This window comes from Doryrhamphus excisus, linkage group LG18 (genome assembly GCF_037039965.1).
Source record: "Doryrhamphus excisus strain RoL-2023G ecotype Guam linkage group LG18, RoL_Dexc_Guam_v1.1, whole genome shotgun sequence".
NCBI classification, from domain to species: domain Eukaryota; kingdom Metazoa; phylum Chordata; class Actinopteri; order Syngnathiformes; family Syngnathidae; genus Doryrhamphus; species Doryrhamphus excisus.
Window position 1 is genome coordinate 3,391,280 of NC_136374.1, and position 24,316 is coordinate 3,415,595.

The 24,316-nt window shown below is 37.8% G+C and overlaps 1 protein-coding gene across 1 annotated transcript in view; it reads left to right on the forward strand.

The window, feature by feature from the left end:
- The first annotated feature begins 847 nt into the window (after positions 1-847).
- LOC131106527 (macrophage colony-stimulating factor 1-like) overlaps positions 848-24,316 on the forward strand; it is a 28,577-nt gene continuing 5,108 nt past the window's right edge. Inside the window, exons 1-2 of the mRNA XM_058055688.2 lie at positions 848-1,043; positions 21,705-21,818. Of these exons, the coding sequence (XP_057911671.2) occupies positions 1,011-1,043; positions 21,705-21,818 (147 nt within the window). The 5' untranslated portion in view covers positions 848-1,010. The remainder of the gene's footprint in view (positions 1,044-21,704; positions 21,819-24,316) is intronic.

A 24,316-nucleotide genomic window follows, 5' to 3' on the forward strand; every position in this document is an offset into this window, starting at 1 on the left:
ACTCTCCTGCAGCATTTATGGTTTTACATCCATGTTGTAACCATGTAGTAATAGCATATAACATTGCAGTTTTTTACCGTGATTTGGTCATTCCATTCCATTCCGGAATATCCTTCCAGTGCATAGTGTTTTCACATAGCACTCCAATATGTAGCAATACCTTTCGGTAGTGGCATGATGCATTGTGAGCTACTGTGTGGTGAAGCTAGCCAGCTACATAGTCAAGTCCATGGCAGTAAAGTAGTTCTTCGGTGTAACAATATTAATAACGATGTTGCGGTGGTTAATAGGCAGGTCACATTATTGAAATGAAGTGTTATTTTCAGAATAGGTACATCCCATTATGAGCATTCTTAGCTGCTTTTTTTTAATATATTTTTGTTATATATTTAGAACACACCAAAAAGAGAACAAGTATGTTCATGTCTCACGTCAGGACTATGAATGGTGGACAAAATTCCCCCCAAAGTGCAGTTTTTTGTTAAAAGCTGTGCTGAACACTAAGTTGACTGTCTGGGCTTTCTGCCTGGCAGTTAGCACTTTTGACTCCCCTGAGGGAGTCAAGGGCCGGTCTTTGAGTCCAGCCCGGGGGCCAGCTGAAACAGGTGGCTTACATTTGCAGTGACAGCGAGGCCTCTAAAAAACCAGCAGTCATTTTACAGAGGTGCACAAATAAAGCGCTTTTGACATGTTTTGCGGCATTTGTCAACTATTCAGTTATCCAACTGAAATCAGCGACTTTGTAGGAGGCGGTCGAGAGGGAGCGACAACGGTGAGAGGCGGTGATATACTATATTATCCCACCACCCTCCCACTCTTTTGTCTCTGTGGACGGATAGAGATGGAAAAAAGCGGCAGCGCTCAGTCTCTCCAGGTCACAGTGAGACATACTCGCTCAGTGACGCAACATACAAGGATCTGGAGTAGGATTCTGCAGGACTTGACATCATCCAGGGCCGCATCGTTGGGCAAATGACGCTGAAACCTGTTTGCCCTTTTTCCTCATCCAGATGAACACATACGCGCTAGACTATATAACCAAGGTAAGACTCAGATCAGTCACTTTCCCCAGCAGGGTGTCTGACTAAAAGTACTCCATGTTGTATTGATTCGGATTTTCTTAAAGATATATACATATATTTAAAGTCATTTTTTAGACATTTTTGTTTTTGTGTTACTACCCCAACCTTCCATAAGTGGGTCAAAAATGACCCGGTCAGTTTGTTTTCGTGAAATATCTTTGTAATGATTTTTTTTTTTATCATTTTATATTCCATATATTTCTGAAAAAACATGTTTTTGATATCATGCCATTCACATTTTTAACTTACCTTTTATACATTTTAAGAAATTTTAGTTTTTGTGTTACTACCCCAACCTTCCATAAGCGGGTCAAAAATGACCCGGTCAGTTTGTTTTCGTGAAATATCTTTGTAATGATTTTTTTTTTTATCATTTTATATTCCATATATTTCTGAAAAAACATGTTTTTGATATCATGCCATTCACATTTTTAACTTACCTTTTATACATTTTAAGAAATTTTAGTTTTTGTGTTACTACCCCAACCTTCCATAAGCGGGTCAAAAATGACCCGGTCAGGTTGTTTTCGTGAAATGTCTTCGTAATGAAATTTTTTTAACATTTTATATTCCATATATTCCTCAAAAAACATGTTTTTGATATCATGCCGTTCATATTTTTAACTTACCTTTTATACATTTTAAGACATTTTTGGTTTTGTGTTACTACCCCAACCTTCCATAAGCGGGTCAAAAATGACCCGGTCAGGTTGTTTTCGTGAAATGTCTTCGTAATGAAATTTTTTTAACATTTTATATTCCATATATTCCTCAAAAAACATGTTTTTGATATCATGCCGTTCATATTTTTAACTTACCTTTTATACATTTTAAGACATTTTTGGTTTTGTGTTACTACCCCAACCTTCCATAAGCGGGTCAAAAATGACCCGGTCAGGTTGTTTTCTTAAAATATCTTTGTAATGAAATTTTTTTTATCATTTCATATTCCAGGTATTCCTCAAAAAACATGTTTTTGATATAATGCCGTTCACATTTTTAACTTACCTTTTATATATTTTAAGAAATTTTAGTTTTTGTGTTACTACCCCAACCTTCCATAAGTGGGTTAAAAATGACCCGGTCAGGTTGTTTTCTTGAAATATCTTTGTAATGAAGATTCTTAACATTTTATATTCCATATATTCCTCAAAAAACATGTTTTTGATATCATGCCGTTCACATTTTTAACTTACCTTTTGTACATTTTAAGAAATTGTAGTTTTTGTGTTACTACCCCAACCTTCCATAAGTGGGTCAAAAATGACCCAGTCAGGTTGTTTTCGTGAAATATCTTCGTAATGAAAATTTTTCATCATTTCATATTCCAGGTATTCCTCAAAAAACATGTTTTTGATATCATGCCATTCACATTTTTAACTTATCTTTTAGAAATTTTAAGAAATTTTAAGAAATTTTAAGAAATTTTAAGAAATTTTAAGAAATTTTAAGAAATTTTGAGAAATTCTAAGAAGCTTTAAGAAATTTTAAGAAATTTTTATTTTTGTGTTACTACCCCAACCTTCCATAAGTGGGTCAAAAATGATCCGGTCAGGTTGTTTTCCTGAAATATCTCCACAATGAAAATTTTGTATCATTTCATATTCCAGGTATTCCTAAAAAAACATGTTTTTAATATCATGCCATTCACATTTTAACTTACCTTTTATAAATTTTAAGAAATTTTATTTTTTGTGTTACAACCCCAACCTTCCATAAGTGGGTCAAAAATGACCCGGTCAGGTTGTTTTCTTGAAATATCTTTGTAATGAAATTTTTTTTTTTATCATTTCATATTCCAGGTATACCTAAAAAACATGTTTTTAATATCATGCCATTCACATTTTTAACTCAGATCAAATTCAGATCAATCCCTTCCCCCACCATGCTGTATTGATTCTGATTTTCTTAAAGATATATACACATATTTGAAGTCACCTTCTTATATCATAATGACATTTTTGATGAGTTATTATTAATTTATGTTGCCAGTATCTCATCTTTTTTTTTATGAAACCTTTAAGCTTAGATATATCATCAACCTGGCCAAAAGGCAATAGAATTATAAATAAAAACAGTTATACAAAATTATATACAAGAATTGTAACATCTGATTTAATAACAGTGACAGCGTGCAATGCTTTGGAGTTCCTCAGTTTTGAGAATTTTAATACAATTAAAGCGGATCAGAGACACAAATTTTAGGTTCCAAGAAATTCCAAGAAGGGAGCAGCAAAAAATGAAAAGTTTTTCCCCCCCAGTTGTCTGAAAATATGAAGAACAAAAAATAAGTCTCACTTGTCACCAAGTCTTGATTTAACATCCTTTAATTTATTACTTCATGTACTCCATTTGGTCTCATTACCAGATATGTTTTTTTGGCTTGTTCTTTGTGTTTTTTTTGTTCTCACGTAATGCAAGTATGACTTTGATGAGACATCTAATCTCATGTGGTCTTTTTGTGCTACTTAAATGGGGGTTTAAGAAAAAAAAAATTGAGCCTCCAGCTCGGGAAATATCACATGCCACGTTTTCCAAGAAATGATAAAACCCACATATTGTTAGCTAACAAGGGATATTGCCAGCGGGGTTAACACATTTAAACATGGTGAAAGTGTTTTTTGAACACCAATGAAGTATTTCATTCAGATAGATTGAACACTGTTGTTGTGTCGTTGCCTTTGAAATGACACTTGTGAAGGTATGCTGTTAGACATATTAGCATGCAACACGTATGCATCATTTACAATCCTTATTGGAGATATGAACATTCATTCATTCATTCATTTTCTACCGCTTATCCTCACGAGGGTCGTGGGGGTGCTGGAGCCTATCCCAGCTGTCTTCGGGCAAGAGGCGGGGTACACCCTGGACTGGTCGCCGGCCAATCACAGGGCACATATAGACAAACAACCATTCACACTCACATTCATACCTATAGACAATTTGGAGTCGCTATTAACCTAGCATGTTTTTGGAACGTGTTAGTGTTCCTACAAAGAACACTAAACTCATCACACACCAACTTAACACTCAAAAAGGTATAATTATGAAACCAGCTCACCCGAATCATTCATTCATTCATTCATTTTCTACCGCTTATTCTCACGAGGGTCGCGGGGGGTGCTGGAGCCTATCCCAGCTGTCTTCGGGCAAGAGGCGGGGTACACCCCGGACTGGTCGCCGGCCAATCACAGGGCACATATAGACAAACAACCATTCACACTCACATTCATACCTATGGACAATTTGGAGTCGCTAATTAACCTAGCATATTTTTGGAATGTGTTAGTGTTCCTACAAAGAAGACTAAACTCATCACACACCAACTTAACACTCAAAAGGTATAATTATGAAACCAGCTCAACCGAATCATTCATTCATTTTCTACCGCTTATTCTCACGAGGGTCGCAGGGGGTGCTGGAGCCTATCCCAGCTGTCTTCGGGCGAGAGGCTGGGTACACCCTGGACTGGTCGCCAGCCAATCACAGGGCACATATAGACAAAGAACAATAGACATACGTATATAGACAAATAAAAATAGTAATACAAAAATATGCTTGCTGACTGTATTTTTTTTAAATAATAACCCAAAGTTCCCAAATTGATATCCCTTGACATAAAATTTTATGTACTTATTGTTGTATTTTCACATCGACTCATTTGCCACAAAAATATTTTCCCTACTTATTATAGATAAAAAAAACTTCCATTTGCGATTAAATGCGATTGTGAGTTAACTATGGACAAAATGCGATTACTCATGATGAAATATTTTGATTGATTGACAGCCCTAATCACGATGAAGCACAATTTTGCAAGTATGTCTGCAATATGGTAATTTTTACAATATTTTATTTCATTCAGTATATTTTTGTAGTCTTACCAGCTCCAAATGAACTGAAAAATGTTATTTACAGGCCTTTTTTGACTGTTTGAATATTGTCTTCTTGGGCCATATAGACATGGTGTATACCAAAAGAAAGATTACTCTCATCTATCATCAGGATTTTTTTTTCAGGTCTTTCGTAATCAGCAAAAATTAGGTAAGTTTCAGCAGAATATCAGTTCTCAACAAAAAAAGGCTTTTTGAGAAAAGATAAATTTCACGTCAACAAATTTAGCCTCATGTATTTAGCCAAAATGTCTAAACCAGTGTTTTTCAAACTGTGGGGCTATCATGAACACTTTTCGTTATTAATTCTTCAGGCACCAAATGGTGGGAGTAAATTCAACTCATCAAAATGTATACACAGTGAAGGTCTAAGTATTTACACCACCTGCGATTTTGCAAGTTCTCCCACTTAGAAAATAGGAAAAGATCTGAAATGTTCATCATCATTGCATTTCTACTCTTAGAGACGTAATCTAAAAAAATATATATTTATTTGTAAATTCCTATGGTTTTTACATCCTTGAAAATCAGCAATAATTTTGGCTCTCAAAGAGCTCTCAGTCCACCCTAAAAAAAAAAGTCCACCTTTACCCCACGAGTAACCACCCACCTACCCCCCCCCCCCTTTGAGCTCATTAATGTGACCTGTGCACCCCCACAGTCATAATACAACTGCTACCATGGGCAAGACAAGAGAGATTTCCAAAGACACCAGAGACAAAATAGTCGAGCTCCACAAAGCTGGAAAAGACTATGGAACAATTGGAAAGCAGCTTGGTGAGAATAAATCAACAGTTGCTGTAATTGTTAGAAAATGGAAAAGGCCCCGGACTGGGGCTCCATGTAAGATGTCTGCTGGTGGGGCATCACTCATGATTAGAAAAGAATGACATGGCAAGAGCTGGTCAATGACCTGAAGAGAACCGGAACCACAGTTTCAAAGTCTAGTGTCAGTAGAACCCTACGGCGTAACACTACGGTTTAAAACCATGCATTGCATAGAACAGGGGTCTCAAACATGTGGCCCGCGGGCCAAATGTGGCCCGCAGGACACTAGTTTGAGGCCCCCGCCTTGATATGAAAGTTTAATCCTTATCCTCCCTATCCGTGTGGAAGTGGTAAGTTTTTGGCTATTTAAGTTGAAAGGAAATAACTTGAAGGCTACCGTTTAGGTGGCTAGCTCTCTAGTTTGCGAGTTAGCATGTGTCTCAAGACCCTGCAGTTGCGCAATATGTTGTAAATAAAAAGAGTATAAATGTGACTATAGTCGTGTTTTGTCATGTCTACAGGGCTCTAATAATGCTTTGTTCATTTTAATCTGAAAAAAAATCATTTGTCTACCCACCAACTATATGTGGTTTCTTAAGTTTTTATTATTTGCCGTTTTATTGTTATTATTAGATTTATTTATTTATTACTGATTGATTGATTTTCTTTATTCTTGATTTGTTTATTTATTTTTCATATTATTTTGTGTAGAAAAATAAAAATTAAGATATTTGAGAACAGTGGAATGTTTTATCAGAGCTTTTATTGTAGAAAATCGGAACCAAAGCAAAGTTTATTCATTTTTCTGTTTTTAATAAATGCGTTTGTTTTTTTTGGGGGGAAAACCTGATGCGGCCCAGTCTCACCTAGACCCTAGCTCCAGTGGCCCCCAAGTAAATTGAGTTTGAGACCCCTGGCATAGAAGGTTTCCCTGTTGAAGTCAGCACATGTGGGCTGTAAAGTTTGCCGGAATGATCCACAGGGATCATGGGAGAATATCATGTGATGAGGTAAAAATGTAGCTTTTTGGTTCAAACACCACTCGGAGTAAAAAGAAGGCTGAGTTGCATCCCAAGAATGGGGGGGGGAACATCACGCTTTGGCCGTGCTTTTCAGCAAAGGGGACAGGATGACTCTACTGTATCAAAAACAGGATAAATGGGGGCCATATATCGTCAGATTTTGGGCAACAACCTCCTTCCCTCAGCCAGAGCAGAGATGAATCGTGGCTGGATCGTCCAACATGACAATGATCCCAAGCACACATCCAAGATGACCAAGGAGAGGCTACGTAAGAAGGGTCTGGAGTGGCTTAGCCAGTCTTCCAGACCTAAATCCAATAGAAAATCTTTGGAGGGAGCTGAAACTTTGTGTTGCTCAGCGACAGCCCCAAAGCCCGACACATCTAGAGATGATTTGTGTAGAGGAGTGGGCCAAAATCCCTGTTGCTGTATGCGTGAACCTGGTGAGGAACTACAAGAAACGTTTGACCTCAGTAATTGCAAATAACGGCTTCTGCACTAAATATTACCACTGAGGGTGCAAATACTTATGAATCATGGGAATTTACAAAAAAATCATACAATGTGATTTTTGATTTATTTTAGATTATGTCTCTAAGAGTGGAAATGCGTCTATGATGAACATTTCAGAGCTCAAGTGGGAACACTTGCAAAATCGCAGGGGGTGTAAATCAGGGGTCTCAGACTCAATTTATCTGGGGGCCACTGGAGCTCGGGTCATTTATTAAACGCATTTATTAAAAACAGAAAACTATAAAAACTTTTTCAGTGCTTTGGTTCCGATTTTCTACAATAAAAGCTCTGATAAAACATTCCACTGTTCTCAAACATCTTAATTTTTATTTTTCTACACAAAATAAGATGAAAAATAAATAAACAAATCAGGAATAATGAAAATCAATCAATCAGTAATAAATAAATATAATAATAATAATAATAAAATGGCAAATAATAAAAACTTAAGAAAGCACATATAGTTGGTGGGTAGACAAATGATTTTTTTCAGATTAAAATGAACAAAGCATTATTAGAGCCCTGTAGACATGACAAAACACGACTATAGTCACATTTATACTCTTTTTATTTACAACATATTGCGCAACTGCAGGGTCTTGAGACACATGCTAACTCGCAAACTAGAGAGCTAGCCACCTAAACGGTAGCCTTCAAGTTATTTCCTTTAAACTTAAATAGCCAAAATCTTACCACTTCCACACGGATAGGGAGGATAAGGATTAAACTTTCATATCAAGGCGGGGGCCTCAAACTAGTGTCCTGCGGGCCACATTTGGCCCGCGGGCCACGTGTTTGAGACCACTGTTCTATGCAATGCATGGTTTTAAAGCCAAAAACTTACCACTTCCACACGGATAGGGAGGATAACTATTAACAGTTATTTAACCTTTAACATGAACATGAATCAAACGTAATAATTTTTTCTGGGTACATGATACCATACAGCATCCATATCAAACTTGCGCGGGCCGCATTAACATTAAACTTTCATATCAAGGCCTCAAACTAGTGTCCTGCGGGCCACTTTTGGCCCGCGTGTTTGAGACCCCTGGTGTAAATACTTATGACCCTCACTGTATTATGACCCAGCTCAGATACCCAAAAAGCTCATCAAAATGTCTGATCATGTTTTGACCACCCGTGATACACAAACTGCCACTGTGATCTGCTGTAGCCCACCCTTAGTTTAGGGGGTCACACTGCACTTCATGATGGACTTCATCTTCCTTTGCTTTGCTATTACTGTCTGCATCCACCACCACTGCACATGGTAGATGATCCACTAGACGTTTATAAGTGTGGAACTGAAGTCACAACAGGGTTAGACCTTCTGTTGAGTCAACCACTTCCTGTGGTTTGTCCTACCAGGACCCCAACACTCATGCATATTTGGCACGTTTGTGTCTATAGTCATGTGTTGAACAGCCTGTTTGAATTAAATGCAGCTTTCAGTAAATTGATGGCTTTTTTGTTGTTTTGTTGTTTCTTTGTTTTGCATTTGTATTTACAATGTGATTATAATCTACTACCAGATAGGAATACTTGGAATATTTGTTCCGGAATTTGGTGGTCTGATCTGGGGTTAGGAGTTTGTGACGTTGTGGATGGAGTGGTCTATGGTGTTGGTGGGCTAATGCTATTAGCACAGGTGCATTTTATTGATGGCATTTTGAATGTGTAGAGATGCTGTGACAAGATTCTAAAGCACATTGCTGTGCCATTTATCTGCAGCATCATAATGCACGGCCCCATGTTGTAATATTATATAATATATGTTGTAATATTCCAGGTATTCCTCAAAAAACATATTTTTGATATCATGCCATTCACATTTTTAACTTATCTTTTATACATTTTAAGAAATTTTTGTTTTTGTGTTACTACCCCAACCTTCCATAAGTGGGTCAAAAATGAGGTCAGGTTGTTTTTGTGAAATATTTTCATAATGAAATTTTTTAATAATTTCATATTCCAGGTATTCCTCAAAAAACATGTCTTTGATATCATACCATTCACATTTTTAACTTACCTTTTATACATTTTAAGAAATATTCGTTTTTGTGTTACTACCCCAACCTTCCATAAGTGGGTCAAAAATGACCCGGTCAGGTTGTTTTCGTGTAATATTTTCGTAATTTAAATTTTTTATCATTTCATATTCCAGGTATTCCTCAAAAAACATGTTTTTGATATCATACCATTCACATTTTTAACGTACCTTTTATACATTTTAAGAAATTTTAGTTTTTGTGTTACTACCCCAACCTTCCATAAGTGGTTCAAAAATGACCCGGTCAGGTTGTTTTCTTGAAATATTTTCATAATGAATTTTTTTTTTATCATTTCATATTCCAGGTATTCCTCAAAAAACATATTTTTGATATCATGCCATTCACATTTTTAACTTACCTTTTATACATTTTAAGGATTTTTTGTTTTTGTGTTACTACCCCAACCTTCCATAAGTGGTTCAAAAATGACCCGGTCAGGTTATTTTCTTGAAATATTTTCATAATGAATTTTTTTTTTAATCATTTCATATTCCAGGTATTCCTCAAAAAACATGTTTTTGATATCATGCCATTCACATTTTTAACTTACCTTTTATACATTTTAAGGATTTTTTGTTTTTGTGTTACTACCCCAACCTTCCATAAGTGGTTCAAAAATGACCCGGTCAGGTTGTTTTCTTGAAATATCTTTGTAATGAATTTTTTTTAATATAATTTCATGTGGGGAAGTATTTACTTGGCGGACCTCCCTTTAATGTAAGGGATGTTTCACAATGTCCGATGAAAATATGCGGATTCTGGGTTAAAAAAAAAATACGAGAAGCATGTTTATTTTGAATGCAGCTCGTCTTAGTCTTACACCGAACACACTTCCATAACCGTCCTTCAAATTAAGAGCGCCGTCTGCCCCATGTCTGCGTAAACAAAACAAGATCTTCCCTATTGAGTTGGAATTTCCTGGATGACTACACCTTCCTTCATGACAAGCACAGTCATTACTTTGTTGATGATTTAGTAGCAACGTGTGCAGAGGCTGACATCCATTAGAGAACTTAACTAGCTTCTTACCAATAAATACATGTGTTTTACATTTTGAAATAAGTGTATTTCATTATATGGCTTAATGTTGTTAGCTTTTTATACAAGACTCTGCTGAATTCATATTTTATATCATTTTATATCATGATATCGTGATACTTCCCAAAAATATCATGATACATGCTGAGGTCCATATCAGTTCTCAGTGGGAGTCCGCGTGAGTGGCACTTTGGATCAGGACCAAAGTCACAATGGATTCAGTGTGAGCCCGGGGTTACTACTACGGAATTAAGTAATCTTCTGCAAGTCTTTATGGAGTATAAAACAGCAAAATATCAATAGAATGTCGACTGGGGTGACTGTCAGAGGAAAACGGTGGCGTTTGGTCATCGTTTTCATAAAACAGCAATGTCGGTGTTTTCAGATTTTCCTACTTGGGAAGCCGTTTTCAAAAAATGAGTGATAAATGAGGGAGTACTGTATGTGTGTTTGTTTAGTAATAGCAATATTTTATAGGCCTCAAAGTAAATCTTGTTTACGGCCACAAAAAGCCACACAGCTAGGAGACCGGGGGTTCGATTCCCCACTCGTGCATCAGAATCAGAAATTGTTTATTGCCAGGTATGATCAAACACATACTAGGAATTTGTTTTGGTGAAGTAGGTGCTATTAAAAATGAAAATCCAAAATATACCGTATAAATATATATATATATATATATATATATATATATATATATGTCACTCCAGTCTCCCTCCAAAATGTTCACTCCTTCGAATTCACTGCCTTCAAACTGTCCGGTCCATCCCCCCTTGTCACTGCTGTTATCTATCGCCCCCCAAAACCAAATTCTTCTTTCCTATCAGATTTTACGGACCTCATCACCCAATTAAATCTCACCCGTGCAACTCACTGAAATACTAACCGGTATGAAGACTCCAACATGCTCCCTGGATCCTATCCCTTCTTCATTCATGAAACCCTGCCTCCACATCATCTCCCCGCTGATCACAAGCATCATTAACTCCTCCCTTATCACTGGATCCGTCCCACAGTCTCTCAAGCTGGCGGCAATCACCCCCACACTCAAAAAGTCTGGTCTCGATCCCAATAACCTCTCCAATTTCCGTCCCATATCCAACCTCCCCTTTCTGTCCAAAATCCTTGAACGTGTCATAGCTGCTCAACTTCAATCTCACCTCAACTCCAACAGCCTGTTTGAATCCTTCCAGTCCGGTTTCCATCCCAAACACAGTACTGAAACAGCTCTTCTTAAAATCACCAATGATCTTCTTCTCTCCTCCGATTCCGGCCATCTTACCATCCTCATCCTCCTAGACCTCACCGCAGCCTTTGACACCATTAGCCACTCTATCCTCCTGTCCCGCCTCAAAACCAGCCTCAATATCACCGATTCTGCTCTGTCCTGGCTCCAATCATACCTCACCAATCGTCAACAGTTTGTGCACATAAATAGCTGCTCCTCCTACATAGCCCCTTTACCTCAAGGTGTTCCCCAAGGTTCGGTGCTTGGTCCTCTTCTCTTCATCCTCTACATCCTTCCACTTGGCAATATCATCCGTCGACATGGCCTCAATTTCCACAGCTACGCCGATGATATTCAATTATACATTTCTACCACCTCCATCACCTCCAACATCTACTCCACCCTCACCAATCTTCAATTTGACAGCGCCACCCTCACTCCATCCCCGCTCATCCGCAACCTTGGTATCCTCCTAGACCCCACCCTTTCATTTGAACCCCACATCAAACAGTTAACCCGGACCGCATTCTTCCATCTTAAGAACATAGCCCGACTCCGTCCATCACTTACATTCTCTGCCGCTGAATCCCTAATCCATGCATTCATCACCTCCAGAATGGACTACTGCAACAGCATTCTCTACGGTACACCGTCCAAAACCCTCAACAAACTACAATATATTCACAACGCCGCTGCCCGCCTCCTCACCTCCACCCGCTCCCGAGAACACATTACCCCTGTCCTCCAAAACCTCCACTGGCTTCCCGTCCCCCAACGCATTCACTTCATAATTCTTCTCATCACCTATAAAGCCCTCCACGATCTGACCCCCCCATATCTCACAGACCTCCTCCATCCCCGCGTCCCCTTCGCTCCTCAGACTCCAACCTCCTGGCACTCCCCTGTAAGACCAAGCTCCGAACCTGGGGAGACAGAGCCTTCTCCATCGCTGCCCCCACCCTCTGGAACTCTTTGCCCCATTCACTCCGTGCTTGCCCTGACCTTCCCTCCTTCAAAAAACAACCTAAAACCCATCTCTTTAAATCTGTTTTTAATGTCTAACCTTTTATATCTGACTGCTGTGCCCCGCCCCGCTTTTTTAACTGTGTATTAACCAATGAATGTTGTATTTTGGTGTCTTTCATTCTGTTTACTTGTTCTATTCAACTTCATTCTTTTGTAAAGTGTCTTTGAGTATCTTGAAAAGCGCTATACAAATAAAATGTATTATTATTATTATTATTATATACACAGTCTGTTTTTTGTTTGTTATTCCGGAAGCACAGTCTGATAATTATCCCAAAAGAGTCCAAACCGAGCGTTAATGTAAAATAGCATAGAGTGTATGTCAATGTGGGCCTCATCCAGATTTAAGTTCACCTACCAAAATACACGTTTATGCAAATGATACAGTGTTGCAAAAGCTAAAGGATTGCAGCTGCTACAATACTTTGTGGAGTCAGGCAAGTTGTTATAAATGCCGTGTCATATCACAAAGTGATGACATATGGAAGTGTGTTTGGTCATGGATGGCTGCAGCATGAGCAGGAGTACGAGCAAGTGGGGGCGGGGGCTCAGGGGAACAGGGGTTAAGCATACAGAGCGATTGTCCCAGAGTTACTCCACCCTTAGGAAGCGGAATTGTTTAGATTTTTTTTAACTAAAATAACACAACTCCCTTTGGAAAAGATACTGAATGTCATTTTCATATGATGTATACAACATGGTAGCATGCTGGTTCATCAAGGATCTTCTCAGATATTTCATATTTGTGTACTAGTAAAGTGTTTTTAATCCAGAAAAAAATGCTCAATGGTCAAACAATAATTTGTGAAGCAAAGGTGAGAAAAATCCACAGAGAAATGGAAGCGCTAGATTTTGTAGCTTGTGCTAAATCAGCACTTGGTATTGGATCTAATCGGTGGTGTTTCATTGTGACCACTTCAAATTGTCACAGCAATGTGATTCACTCACCTGTGCCATCATTTGATTTGCTGCCGCTAATAAAATACTTGTTTAGGAGGCACTGGTTCATCACTTTTTGCTGTTTTCCTTCACAAGTTGTTGAAGAATTAGACCATGTTGGCAGGGACGCCATGATAGATGTTTTTCTAGTCAAACCATCGCTGATTGGTTGATCGCGAACAAGAACAAGAACATTTTTCAACCAATTATCAGGAATGGAACAGCTACTCATTATTGTTTTTTTAAACTATTGTCTCAAGCTTTGGATTAGCTGATGGACAGCCTATTTCACGTTAATTTGTCTCTTTCCCATTTCTTGCTTTTACATTCTGAAGCTCGACTTGGAACCTGGAATGGATTGAGTAAGGAAATCAAACAATGCACAACGATGAGCCAATTCAAGAAACAATACAAGCAGTTGATGTTTGCTAAATACAAGGATGAAGAGTCTTGAACCAGTCATGATGTGCTATATATATCACTATATTGACACTTACTATGGTACCCATTATGGCATTGGATGCTCATATCACCTTGTACTTCTGTACGAGGTACATTATTAAAAAAAAAACTTAAACTGTATTATGGAAAGCAGGAAGTGAACAAATTTGGTCTGCATTCTAACTCATGCCTGAATTAGCGGTGCTTGACATGCACCAAAAATAATTAGTAACTTTGCATTAACAACAATGTGGCACAGAGTTTTTCCATTCCGTGCAAAGTCCAGCAAAACAAAAACAATAGTGCAACTTGAAGAGTATAAATATGATATACGTAAATATAAGCAGTTTCAAACGAACATGTACAATAACTGTGACTGCCGTTCCACATTGATTATTTCCAGCTCTGATCATATCACCATGGCCATTGTTCAGAACTAAAACTGTCATTAAATAGTCAAAGAAAGTAGCTTTGGTGGAGAATTCAAAGTCACGCGTTTGGTCCTGCCAAAGATGGATTGAGACGCTATCAAAAAAGCGACCCTGACGCATAATTCAGTCTTCAAGGTCACATTCTATTTGATTTGTATGTGGAAAAAAAATGATATGAGAACAATAGATTGACCCTTTGACGTGCTGCATCACACTAATCAAATCAAGAAGTCGTGACTGTTTAACAACCACATCCAACTGACCTTCTATGCTCCATAAATGTGCTCGCTTGGGTGTGAATCATGCCTGTCAACATTTGCAGCTGTATATAAGGGAAAATCCTCAGAATGGAATTAATGTGTATTTGAAGTTCATGAAATTGATTGCATTTGCACTCATTGGTTTGACTTTTTTGTAGTTTTGCATGTCTTTATTTCAGAATAAATGTCATTTTGCATGACACATTTTCTGTGGAATTATAGTCAGCCAGGTCTGTAGGTGTTGCTGCTGACGTTATTTCTTTAAAATACATCATTTTGTAATAATATTGCAAGATATATTTGCAAGAAATACTGTTTTTTTCACAGTTTTCACAGCACCAAAATTTTTTCAAATTATTTCTGTCAGAAGAGATTTTGGTACTTGATCACTTAATCCAGGGGTTTCAAACAGGTGGCCCGCGGGCCAAATGTGGCCCGTATGACACTAGTTTGAGGCCCCCGCCTTGATATGAAAGTTTAATGTTAGTGCGGCCCGTGCAAGTTTGATATGGATGCTGTATGGTATCATGTACCCAGAAAAAATTATTACATTTGATTAATGTTCATGTTAAAGGTTAAATAACTGTTAATAGTTATCCTCCCTATCCGTGTGGAAGTGGTCAGTTTTTGGCTATTTAAGTTGAAGGGAAATAACTTGAAGGCTACCGTTTAGGTCGCTAGCTCTCTAGTTTGCGAGTTAGCATGTGTCTCAAGACCCTGCAGTTGCGCAATATGTTGTAAATAAAAAGAGTATAAATGTGACTATAGTCGTGTTTTGTCATGTCTACAGGGCTCTAATAATGCTTTGTTCATTTTAATCTGAAAAAAATCATTTGTCTACCCACCAACTATATGTTGTTTCTTAAGTTTTTATTATTTGCCATTTTATTATTATTATTATATTTATTTATTACCAATTGATTGATTTTCTTTATTCTTGATTTGTTTATTTTTCATCTTATTTTGTGCATAAAAATAAAAATTAAGATATTTGAGAACAGTGGAATGTTCTATCAGAGCTTTTATTGTAGAAAATCGGAACCAAAGCACTGAAAAAGTTTGTATATTTTTCTGTTTTTCATAAATGCGTTTTTTTTTTTTTAAACCTGATGCGGCCCAGCCTTGCCCAGACCCTAGCTCCAGTGGCCCCCAGGTAAATTAAGTTTGAGACCCCTGACTTATACCAACCCTTTTTCAAGTAAAGGATGAGTAAAGTCATCACTGCAGCCTCGTAGCCAAACCATTTTTGTTTATTTTGCCTTCAGTTAGCATGTTCTTTGAGTGCTTACATAAATTTCGCGGTATACTCTCATTATATTACTCAGTATTCATGCATGGTGTCACTTCCAAGCATAAACTACGTATATTTGCTCACTTTGAAGTCAGGATGACTGATTTTTATTGATTTTGACAGAAAAAACAAATTTCTGTCACTTTACACTATTGTTCTGAAGAGCTGTTGAGACAAACCGGGATTTTTTTTTCAACACTAATGTGGGTCTCTTCATGTTTAATCATTGACAGACACGACTTTACTAAAATGTAGAACATGTGCCTGTATGTACTGTATGTCACATGAATAACAGAATGGTGTAATATTGTAGGGCTGTGGATGATTTTGTGCCTCTCGAGATAATAAATATCAGTGACAGCAAAGACTGTAGTAAATGTGACCAATAGCCTTGTCACAATCATCAATAAACCAATTAACTGCACGATAAATAAAGACACACTCGGTAATTTAGCTGGGCACGATATATTGACCTGCAAACAGGTCATTGTGACAAGAAGGAACGTTTGTGTGGGAAAGTATTTCACCGTCATCACACTAACATGTTCATAGGGCGGCCTGAAACTCTTACGGAGCGTGAATGGAAGATAGTTGGGTTAGCTTAGTTTAGCAGAGCATGCTGGTGTGAGTCAGTCAGGCTCTACGGGTGTGTTTACACCGTGAGCGTTTTACCGTTTTCAAGATGAAAGGCACGTTTATTCTTAACCGTCAACAGACATTCTCAACACACTTCCAGTCTTCAAAATAAGAGTGCCACATCCTGTCTAATTGTGTAAACAAAATAAGAGTTGTGAAAAAAAAATTACAATTACAACTGGAATTGCATTGCCTGTGTCTTGTTGAGGATTTTAATGTTTGCAGTGGCTGACATCCCATTGAAAAAATTAGCAAAGCTACATCACATCTGAATTACTGGGCAAAATTTCCACTGGTCTATTGCAGGGGTGCCCACATTTTTCCAGCCTGTGACCTTACCTTAACAATAACCAAGTCCCAAAGATCTACCTCCTACTGTAAATATAGAAAAGAGATATTTACTGTCTTTATAAATATTGAATTATACTGCATGTTTGAAATACTTTTAGCAACTTAAAGCTCATGAGAGGCAAACTACTTTTATCATATGTGGTTATTGTCTATTTATTACTGTCTAATGAAATACAGACTATTTACAAGTTTTGGTGTGCCTTTCAAAGCCGGTCACAAAAATTGATGGTCATGCAACGGCAAACACTCCCAGAGACGCACTTTGTCCCGTATTGCCGCGAAAATCAACACTAGTCTGTAAAACCTCGACAACTTGACACAGGCGATGCCAATCAATGCCAGCATGTTTGACTCCTATTCAATTTTCCTTGCATTTTTGTTTGCTAGAATTATCTATCCAGCCTTTCATCTTCCAATCTTTCATCAGTCCAAATGTGATTTTTGTACCAAATTGAAATTTTGTTCTACATGCAAACAATGCGGTTCGTTTGGAGATTGTTTTTGAATATGACATTCACTAACATGACACTCACTTTCAATGAACAATTTTGTTCTATTGTTGTTGTGATGCTAATTATGCCTTGTCCTCAAAACACTGTGTGTGTGTTGTGGTTTAAATTGTTCCATCCAATTGTTCCATCCAATTTTCAACAATCGTCTCTCTCAGTACTGGCCTTTTTTAGATGTTTTTGACAGATTTTTGAAAGCATGCAAAATATTGTGTTCCGGGGGTATACCAAAAAAGATTAGACTCATCTTTCATCAGAAAACAAAAGTTGTTTCGACTATTTTCTGTTCTTAAGTGTAATCAGCAGTAGAACATTGGTAAGTTTCAGCAAAATGTCAGTTCTCAAACAAAAAAAGGGAGAAAAACAGCTTTTAGTTAAAAAATAAATGGCTGGTATATATAAATATATATATATATATATATATATTATCCACATGTTTTTGTTTATTTTAATGCCTGGTACAACTAATGTTATACTTATTCATGTAAGAATATAAGTGATTTTGGAAAAATCAAGAAAACAATGGAATGTTGCTAGATATCGTCAGCGCACCCACGCCTCTGTCCCTCCCACCGGCGCAAGTGGCAAAGAGAGGTGTGACGCAGCCAAGTGTAATCTTAACCAATCAAATGAACGCCTCTCCTTGCCTTTAAATGTGCAGGACTGGATAGAGTTAAAGGACACCTATTATGCTAACTTTTTATTGTATTGAGTTGTGGACTCTTATAGAGCAGCTACACTCAATAACCAGCACAGAAAACTTTCAAGATCTTCCAAAATCTGCACCTATTCCAGCTGTATTCCCTGGATGATGCATATGAGTTACCACTTATTACCATTTAACAGGTTGGCTTTTGATTTATCCATGCACTTGACAAATATTTACATACGTATATCAACATCGCTTTCATAAATTTGCCTCCACTTTCCGCTTTGTCTTCTTTTTGGGAGAATTTGTACAAATACTCCACTAGTGATGGATAGATGGTGTTGCATACATACCATTTCAGAAGACACTTCCAACCAAAAAGTGATGGACAACAAACGTATAAAAGGTGAAATGTCCAATTACTGTTGTGCCCCCCCCCCCCCCTCCCCCAGGGATCCTGTATCCTGTAGTATAAACTGTAAACCAAGGATTGTAGAGTTAAAGGTCACCTATTATGCAATTTTTTTTATTGTACTGAGTTGTGGACTCTTATAGAGCAGCTAGACCCAATGACCAGCACAGAAAACTTTCAAGATCTTCCAAAATCTGCACCTATTCCAGCTTGGTTTTCATTTATTCCACTCACGGCCAGCCTCCAGGCACACCCACTCCGCTATGATTTTGGTCATAGCGCTTCCTAACCATGAACAAAGCCTGCTTTCTAATCAATAATGGTAGTGGTTTTATTTCATTTGAACATGCATCAGATTACAATTGAGTGCATCCCATAATCAGTTCCCAGTTCCACATGTCCAAAAAGAGTAGGAAGAAGCAAAGCTTATTAAATCCTACCCCTCCATCTGGTACTTTTACATCAGTAACTGTTACATTTGTTCACTTCCTGCTTTCCATAATACAGTTTAAGGTTTTTTTTGTTTGTTTGTTTTAAATAATGTACCTTGTAGTACGAGGATATAGGAGTGTGTGTGGTATGTGTGGTAAACCTCCATTATACTGCATAAATATGACGTACACATAGTACACATAGATGTCATTAAATACCTGAGCAGCAGTATGAACTCAACTTTTTCCTTTCTTAGTGTTACCAACACTTAATAATCAATACACAAAATAATCATATCATATAATAATTGTAATTAACACAATTAACACAATATAATAATATATAAAACTGCATAAAATATATGTTTCCTTCCAGTGTTATTAAAGCTTAGCAAGAAACATTATTATTATTATAGTGTTCAGTATGTATAGAATTAAAAAATACGAAAATAACTTGCAAGAGTGGGTAGGACCACACATGGCATCATTCATTAGTTGTAAGTTTATGGACTCAAACTCTTTGCATGAAAGTCTGTACCACGCGACAGGAAGACATGCCGAAATAAACAATTATGATTGAGTGTGCTCAATACTATTTCAAGGTCTTTTTCATATTTCATCGTACTTACGTAGTTATGATGTCACACTGTGCTGCTAATAATACAGCGCTGTTCTTTAGAATGGTTACGGCCTGTCAAAAAGCAGCAACAAGAAAAAAAAAGACAATAAACCGGATTGTTCTGAATGACAACAGATTAGACATGCTAGCGCGTACAGTACATGAAAAAGCATATCACATTTCACGCTGACCAAATTTTTATGTATTAAAAATAGCAGCATGGGAAAGGACAAACATCAGAAGAAATAGCAACTAGGAAGGAAAAAGAGTAACAATAAACAAAACAAATACGGAGAAAATGTTAAATTATTCATATCCTATTTGTTGTTGTTGTTGTTGAACAGGCATGCTAGTTGGCAATGAAAAGAACAAGACAAGATGTTGTGCTTGAAATATGTTACATTTTGGTATGTTTACCTGCAGATTGACAATACGTGAAGAAGGAGGAGTGGTGTGGGGCGGGGTGGGGGCACAAGTGGTGCCATATTTACTCTAGGTGTCACAGGACCAGATTTTAACATTACTTTAAAACCACATATGACAATATATTGCAATCTTGGCTGCACGGTGGTCGGGTGGTTAGCATGTTGACCACACAGTCAGGATATCGGTAAGACCTGGGTACGAATCTCCTCTTGGGAAACTCAACCCCCGCAACCATAATGAGGATAAGCTGTATAGAAAATGGATGGATGGATGGATAGATGGATAGACAAGACGAGATTTTAACATTACTTTAAAAACATATATGACAATATATTGCAATCTTGGCTGCACGGTGGACGAGTGGTTAGCATGTTGACCACACAGTCAGGAGATCGGTAAGACCTGGGTACGAATCTCCTCTTGGGAAACTCAACCCCCGCAACCATAATGAGGATAAGCTGTATAGAAAATGGATGGATGGATGGATAGATGGATAGACAAGACGAGATTTTAACATTACTTTAAAAACATATATGACAATATATTGCAATCTTGGCTGCACGGTGGACGAGTGGTTAGCATGTTGACCACACAGTCAGGAGATCGGTAAGACCTGGGTACGAATCTCCTCTTGGGAAACTCGACCCCCGCAACCCTAATGAGGATAAGCGGTATAGAAAATGGATGGATGGATGGATGGATAGATGGATAGACAAGACGAGATTTTAACATTACTTTAAAAACATATATGACAATATATTGCAATCTTGGCTGCACGGTGGCCGAGTGGTTAGCATGTTGGTCACACAGTCAGGAGGCCGGTAAGACCTGGGTTCGAATCTCCTCTTGGGAATCTTGACCCCCGTAACCCTAATGAGGATAAGCGGTATAGAAAATGGATGGATGGATAGACAAGACGAGATTTTAACATTACTTTAAAAACACATATGACAATTTATTGCAATCTTGGCTGCACGGTGGACAAGTGGTTAGCATGTTGGCCACACAGTCAGGAAATCGGTAAGACCTGGGTTCGAATCTCCTCTTGGGAATCTCGACCCCCGTAACCCTAATGAGGATAAGCGGTATAGAGGATGGATGGATGGCTAGCTAGATAAATGGCTTGCTAGCTAGCTAGATAGATGGCTAGCTAGCTAGCTAGCTAGATAGATAGATGTTAGCTAGCTAGCTAGATAGAGATAGACGAGATTTTAACATTACTTTAAAAATACATATGACAATATATTGTAATCTTGGCTACACGGTGGGGGAGTGGTTAGCATGTTGGCCACACTGTCAGGAGATCGGTAAGACCTAGGTTCAAATCTCCTCTTGGGAATCTCCACCCCCCGCAACCCAAATGAGGATAAGTGGTATAGAAAATGGATGGATGGATACACTTTTCTGCACCCGATGTGCCCACCCACCGAAAGAGAATGGAAGACTGACAAAAGGTCTCACTCCATTCTTGCCATTGTTCTATGGGGGGAAAGCATCAAGGGGCTGAAATCAATGCACAGAAGGCACATTTATTATAAGTTAAAATGCTAAAGTGGTGCTGTATAGAGAGCAGAACATTCAGGGGAAAAAAGGGCATGTGACATTTGAACTTTGACCTTTGTGTGATGGTTTGTGGATTGCATTGTACTTATTATTTTCCGTGTTTTGATCTCCTTTCTTAGGCTCAGTATCTGTGCTTGTTTGTCATCCTATGCTTTCACCTGGCATTGGGTGGTGTTCCTGGTCCATGCCGGCACTCGGTAACACAAGAGCACCTACGGAGCCTCAATCGCCTGGTAAGTATTATTGTACACGATGCCCTGCAAATATTGCAATAAGCGCATCAGATATATTTTGTTGCATTCAAATACTCCTGCTTTGTACACAAACATCCAAAGTTGAGGTTTTATCCACCAAACCACAAAATTGTGTTTATCAAAGTTATGGAAGTATGTGTGTAGTTAAGCTATAACAGCTGCTTGGCAGCTCACTGCGGTCTTCTCACCATCATCGCCTTGAGATCTGACCACAGCCTTCAACGCCATTTCACACACCATCATCCTATCCAGACTGCATGTCACACACACCTCCACTGGTTCCCATCTCTTCGACCGCATTCAGTTTGTTCCACCCGGATCATTCAAATCCCTTCTGTTCCCCATTTTTTCTGGTGTGCCTCAGGGCTCCTCCGTCTTGGGGCCAATATTTTCCTTAAGTTAAACAGACATTTTCACAGCTACGCAGAGGATAGCCAGCTGTACGTCTCCACTAGAGACGAGGGAGTACACCTCTATCTGTATCTATTCACCCATCTAAATGATCTGTAGATATAGGAAGTGGGTGTGGTTTAATTAAAAATGGGCAGGGCTTTATTTTAAATCTGAAAATAACATGAATTGATCGGAAGTTGCTCTATGTATTGTTTATTATTAAGCTTTACAGCAGGGGTCTCAAACTCAATTTACCTGGGGGCCACTGGAGCTAGGGTCTGGGTGAGACTGGGCCGCATCAGGTTTTCCAAAAAAAACAAAAAAAAACACATTTATTAAAAACATAAAAATGAATAAACTTTGCTTTGGTCCCATTTTCTAAAAGAAAAGCTCTGATAAAACATTCCACTGTTCTCAAATATCTTAATTTTTATTTTTCTACACAAAATAAGATGGAAAACAAATAAACAAATCAAGAATAAAGAAAATCAATCAATCAGTAATAAATAAATAAATATAATAATTATAATAAAACGGCAAATAATAAAAACTTAAGAAACCACATATAGTTGGTGGGTAGACAAATTTTTTTTTCAGATTAAAATGAACAAAGCATTATTAGAGCCCTGTAGACATGACAAAACACGACTATAGTCACATTTATACTCTTTTTATTTACAACATATTGCGCAACTGCAGGGTCTTGAGACACATGCTAACTCGCAAACTAGAGAGCTAGGGACCTAAACGGTAGCCTTCAAGTTATTTCCTTTAAACTTAAATAGCCAAAAATTTACCACTTCCACATGGATAGGGAGGATAACTATTAACAGTTATTTAACCTTTAACATGAACATGAATCAAACGTAATAATTTTTTCTGGGTACATGATACCATACAGCATCCATATCAAACTTGCACGGGCCACACTAACATTAAACTTTCATATCAAGGCAGGGGCCTCAAACTAGTGTCCTGAAGGCCACATTTGGCCCGCGGGCCACGTGTTTGAGACCCCTGTTTTACAGTATGCGTACTGTGTATGTGTGTAAGTGATCCTTAAGACTTTATCCTTTAGTTATTTTTAATGAGCTGTGTGAAGTTGGCGATTCATGTAAACATAGAAAAAAGGGAACGAATGTGTCCGCCAGACAGACTGTATTTTTCTCACAACGTTCCACTGACTTTATATCACCAGCAAGAAAGCACAAAAGACGAAACAAAACAAAAAAAAAAACACAGTGACTGATGCACGATTGTGCCGGCTGTCATGTTAAAAACACTGTATATTATGAAACAATACTGCAAAGGTGAATACTGCACCTTATGCCAGCCATACACACAGAATACATGCATGCTCATGCCCTTATGCTGAATCAAGTGTACCTAATATTATGGCCAGTCAATGCAGGCCTGCACAGCGCTGTACAGCTTTTACGGAATGTGCATGTTCAATCAATTCATCACTCAAACTTTATTTGTAGAGCACTTTTCGTACATAGAATGTAGCATAAAGTACTTTACCTGTTTAAAAAAAGAAAGACTAACAACAAGACACATACACACACTCACACAAACACACACACACACACACATAAGAGGAGCCAGTTCAGGAAGCACTGCCATCTGCGCTGGGGGTTGCCCACGGCCCAGGCCATGATGCCGCAAACACTGGATATATGGGATAAGAAATATAAAAACATAAAATAAGAATATAGAAAATATATATAAAAATAAACATAAAATGTAAAAAAACATAAAAGTGAAATATATAAGAACATTAATAAAAACTAAAATAAGCATGTGTAAAACTATAAAAACATTTGGTTAAGATCCAAAACAAAAGGTATAGGGTATAAAATAACCATTAGATAAAAGTCAAGTTCAAAGGTTAAAAAAAAAAAAAGAGTATACTCGGAGCAAATTTAAATCTAAATTTAAATTTAAAAATCTCAACGTTCACACCGTGTGTTTGTGTTTTAACTCTGGGAATACATAACAGGCCGGTGTCTGAAGACCTGAGTACACGAGTACAGATAATGACGAAATGTACTTGTTTCATACTCATATATGACAAAAATGCA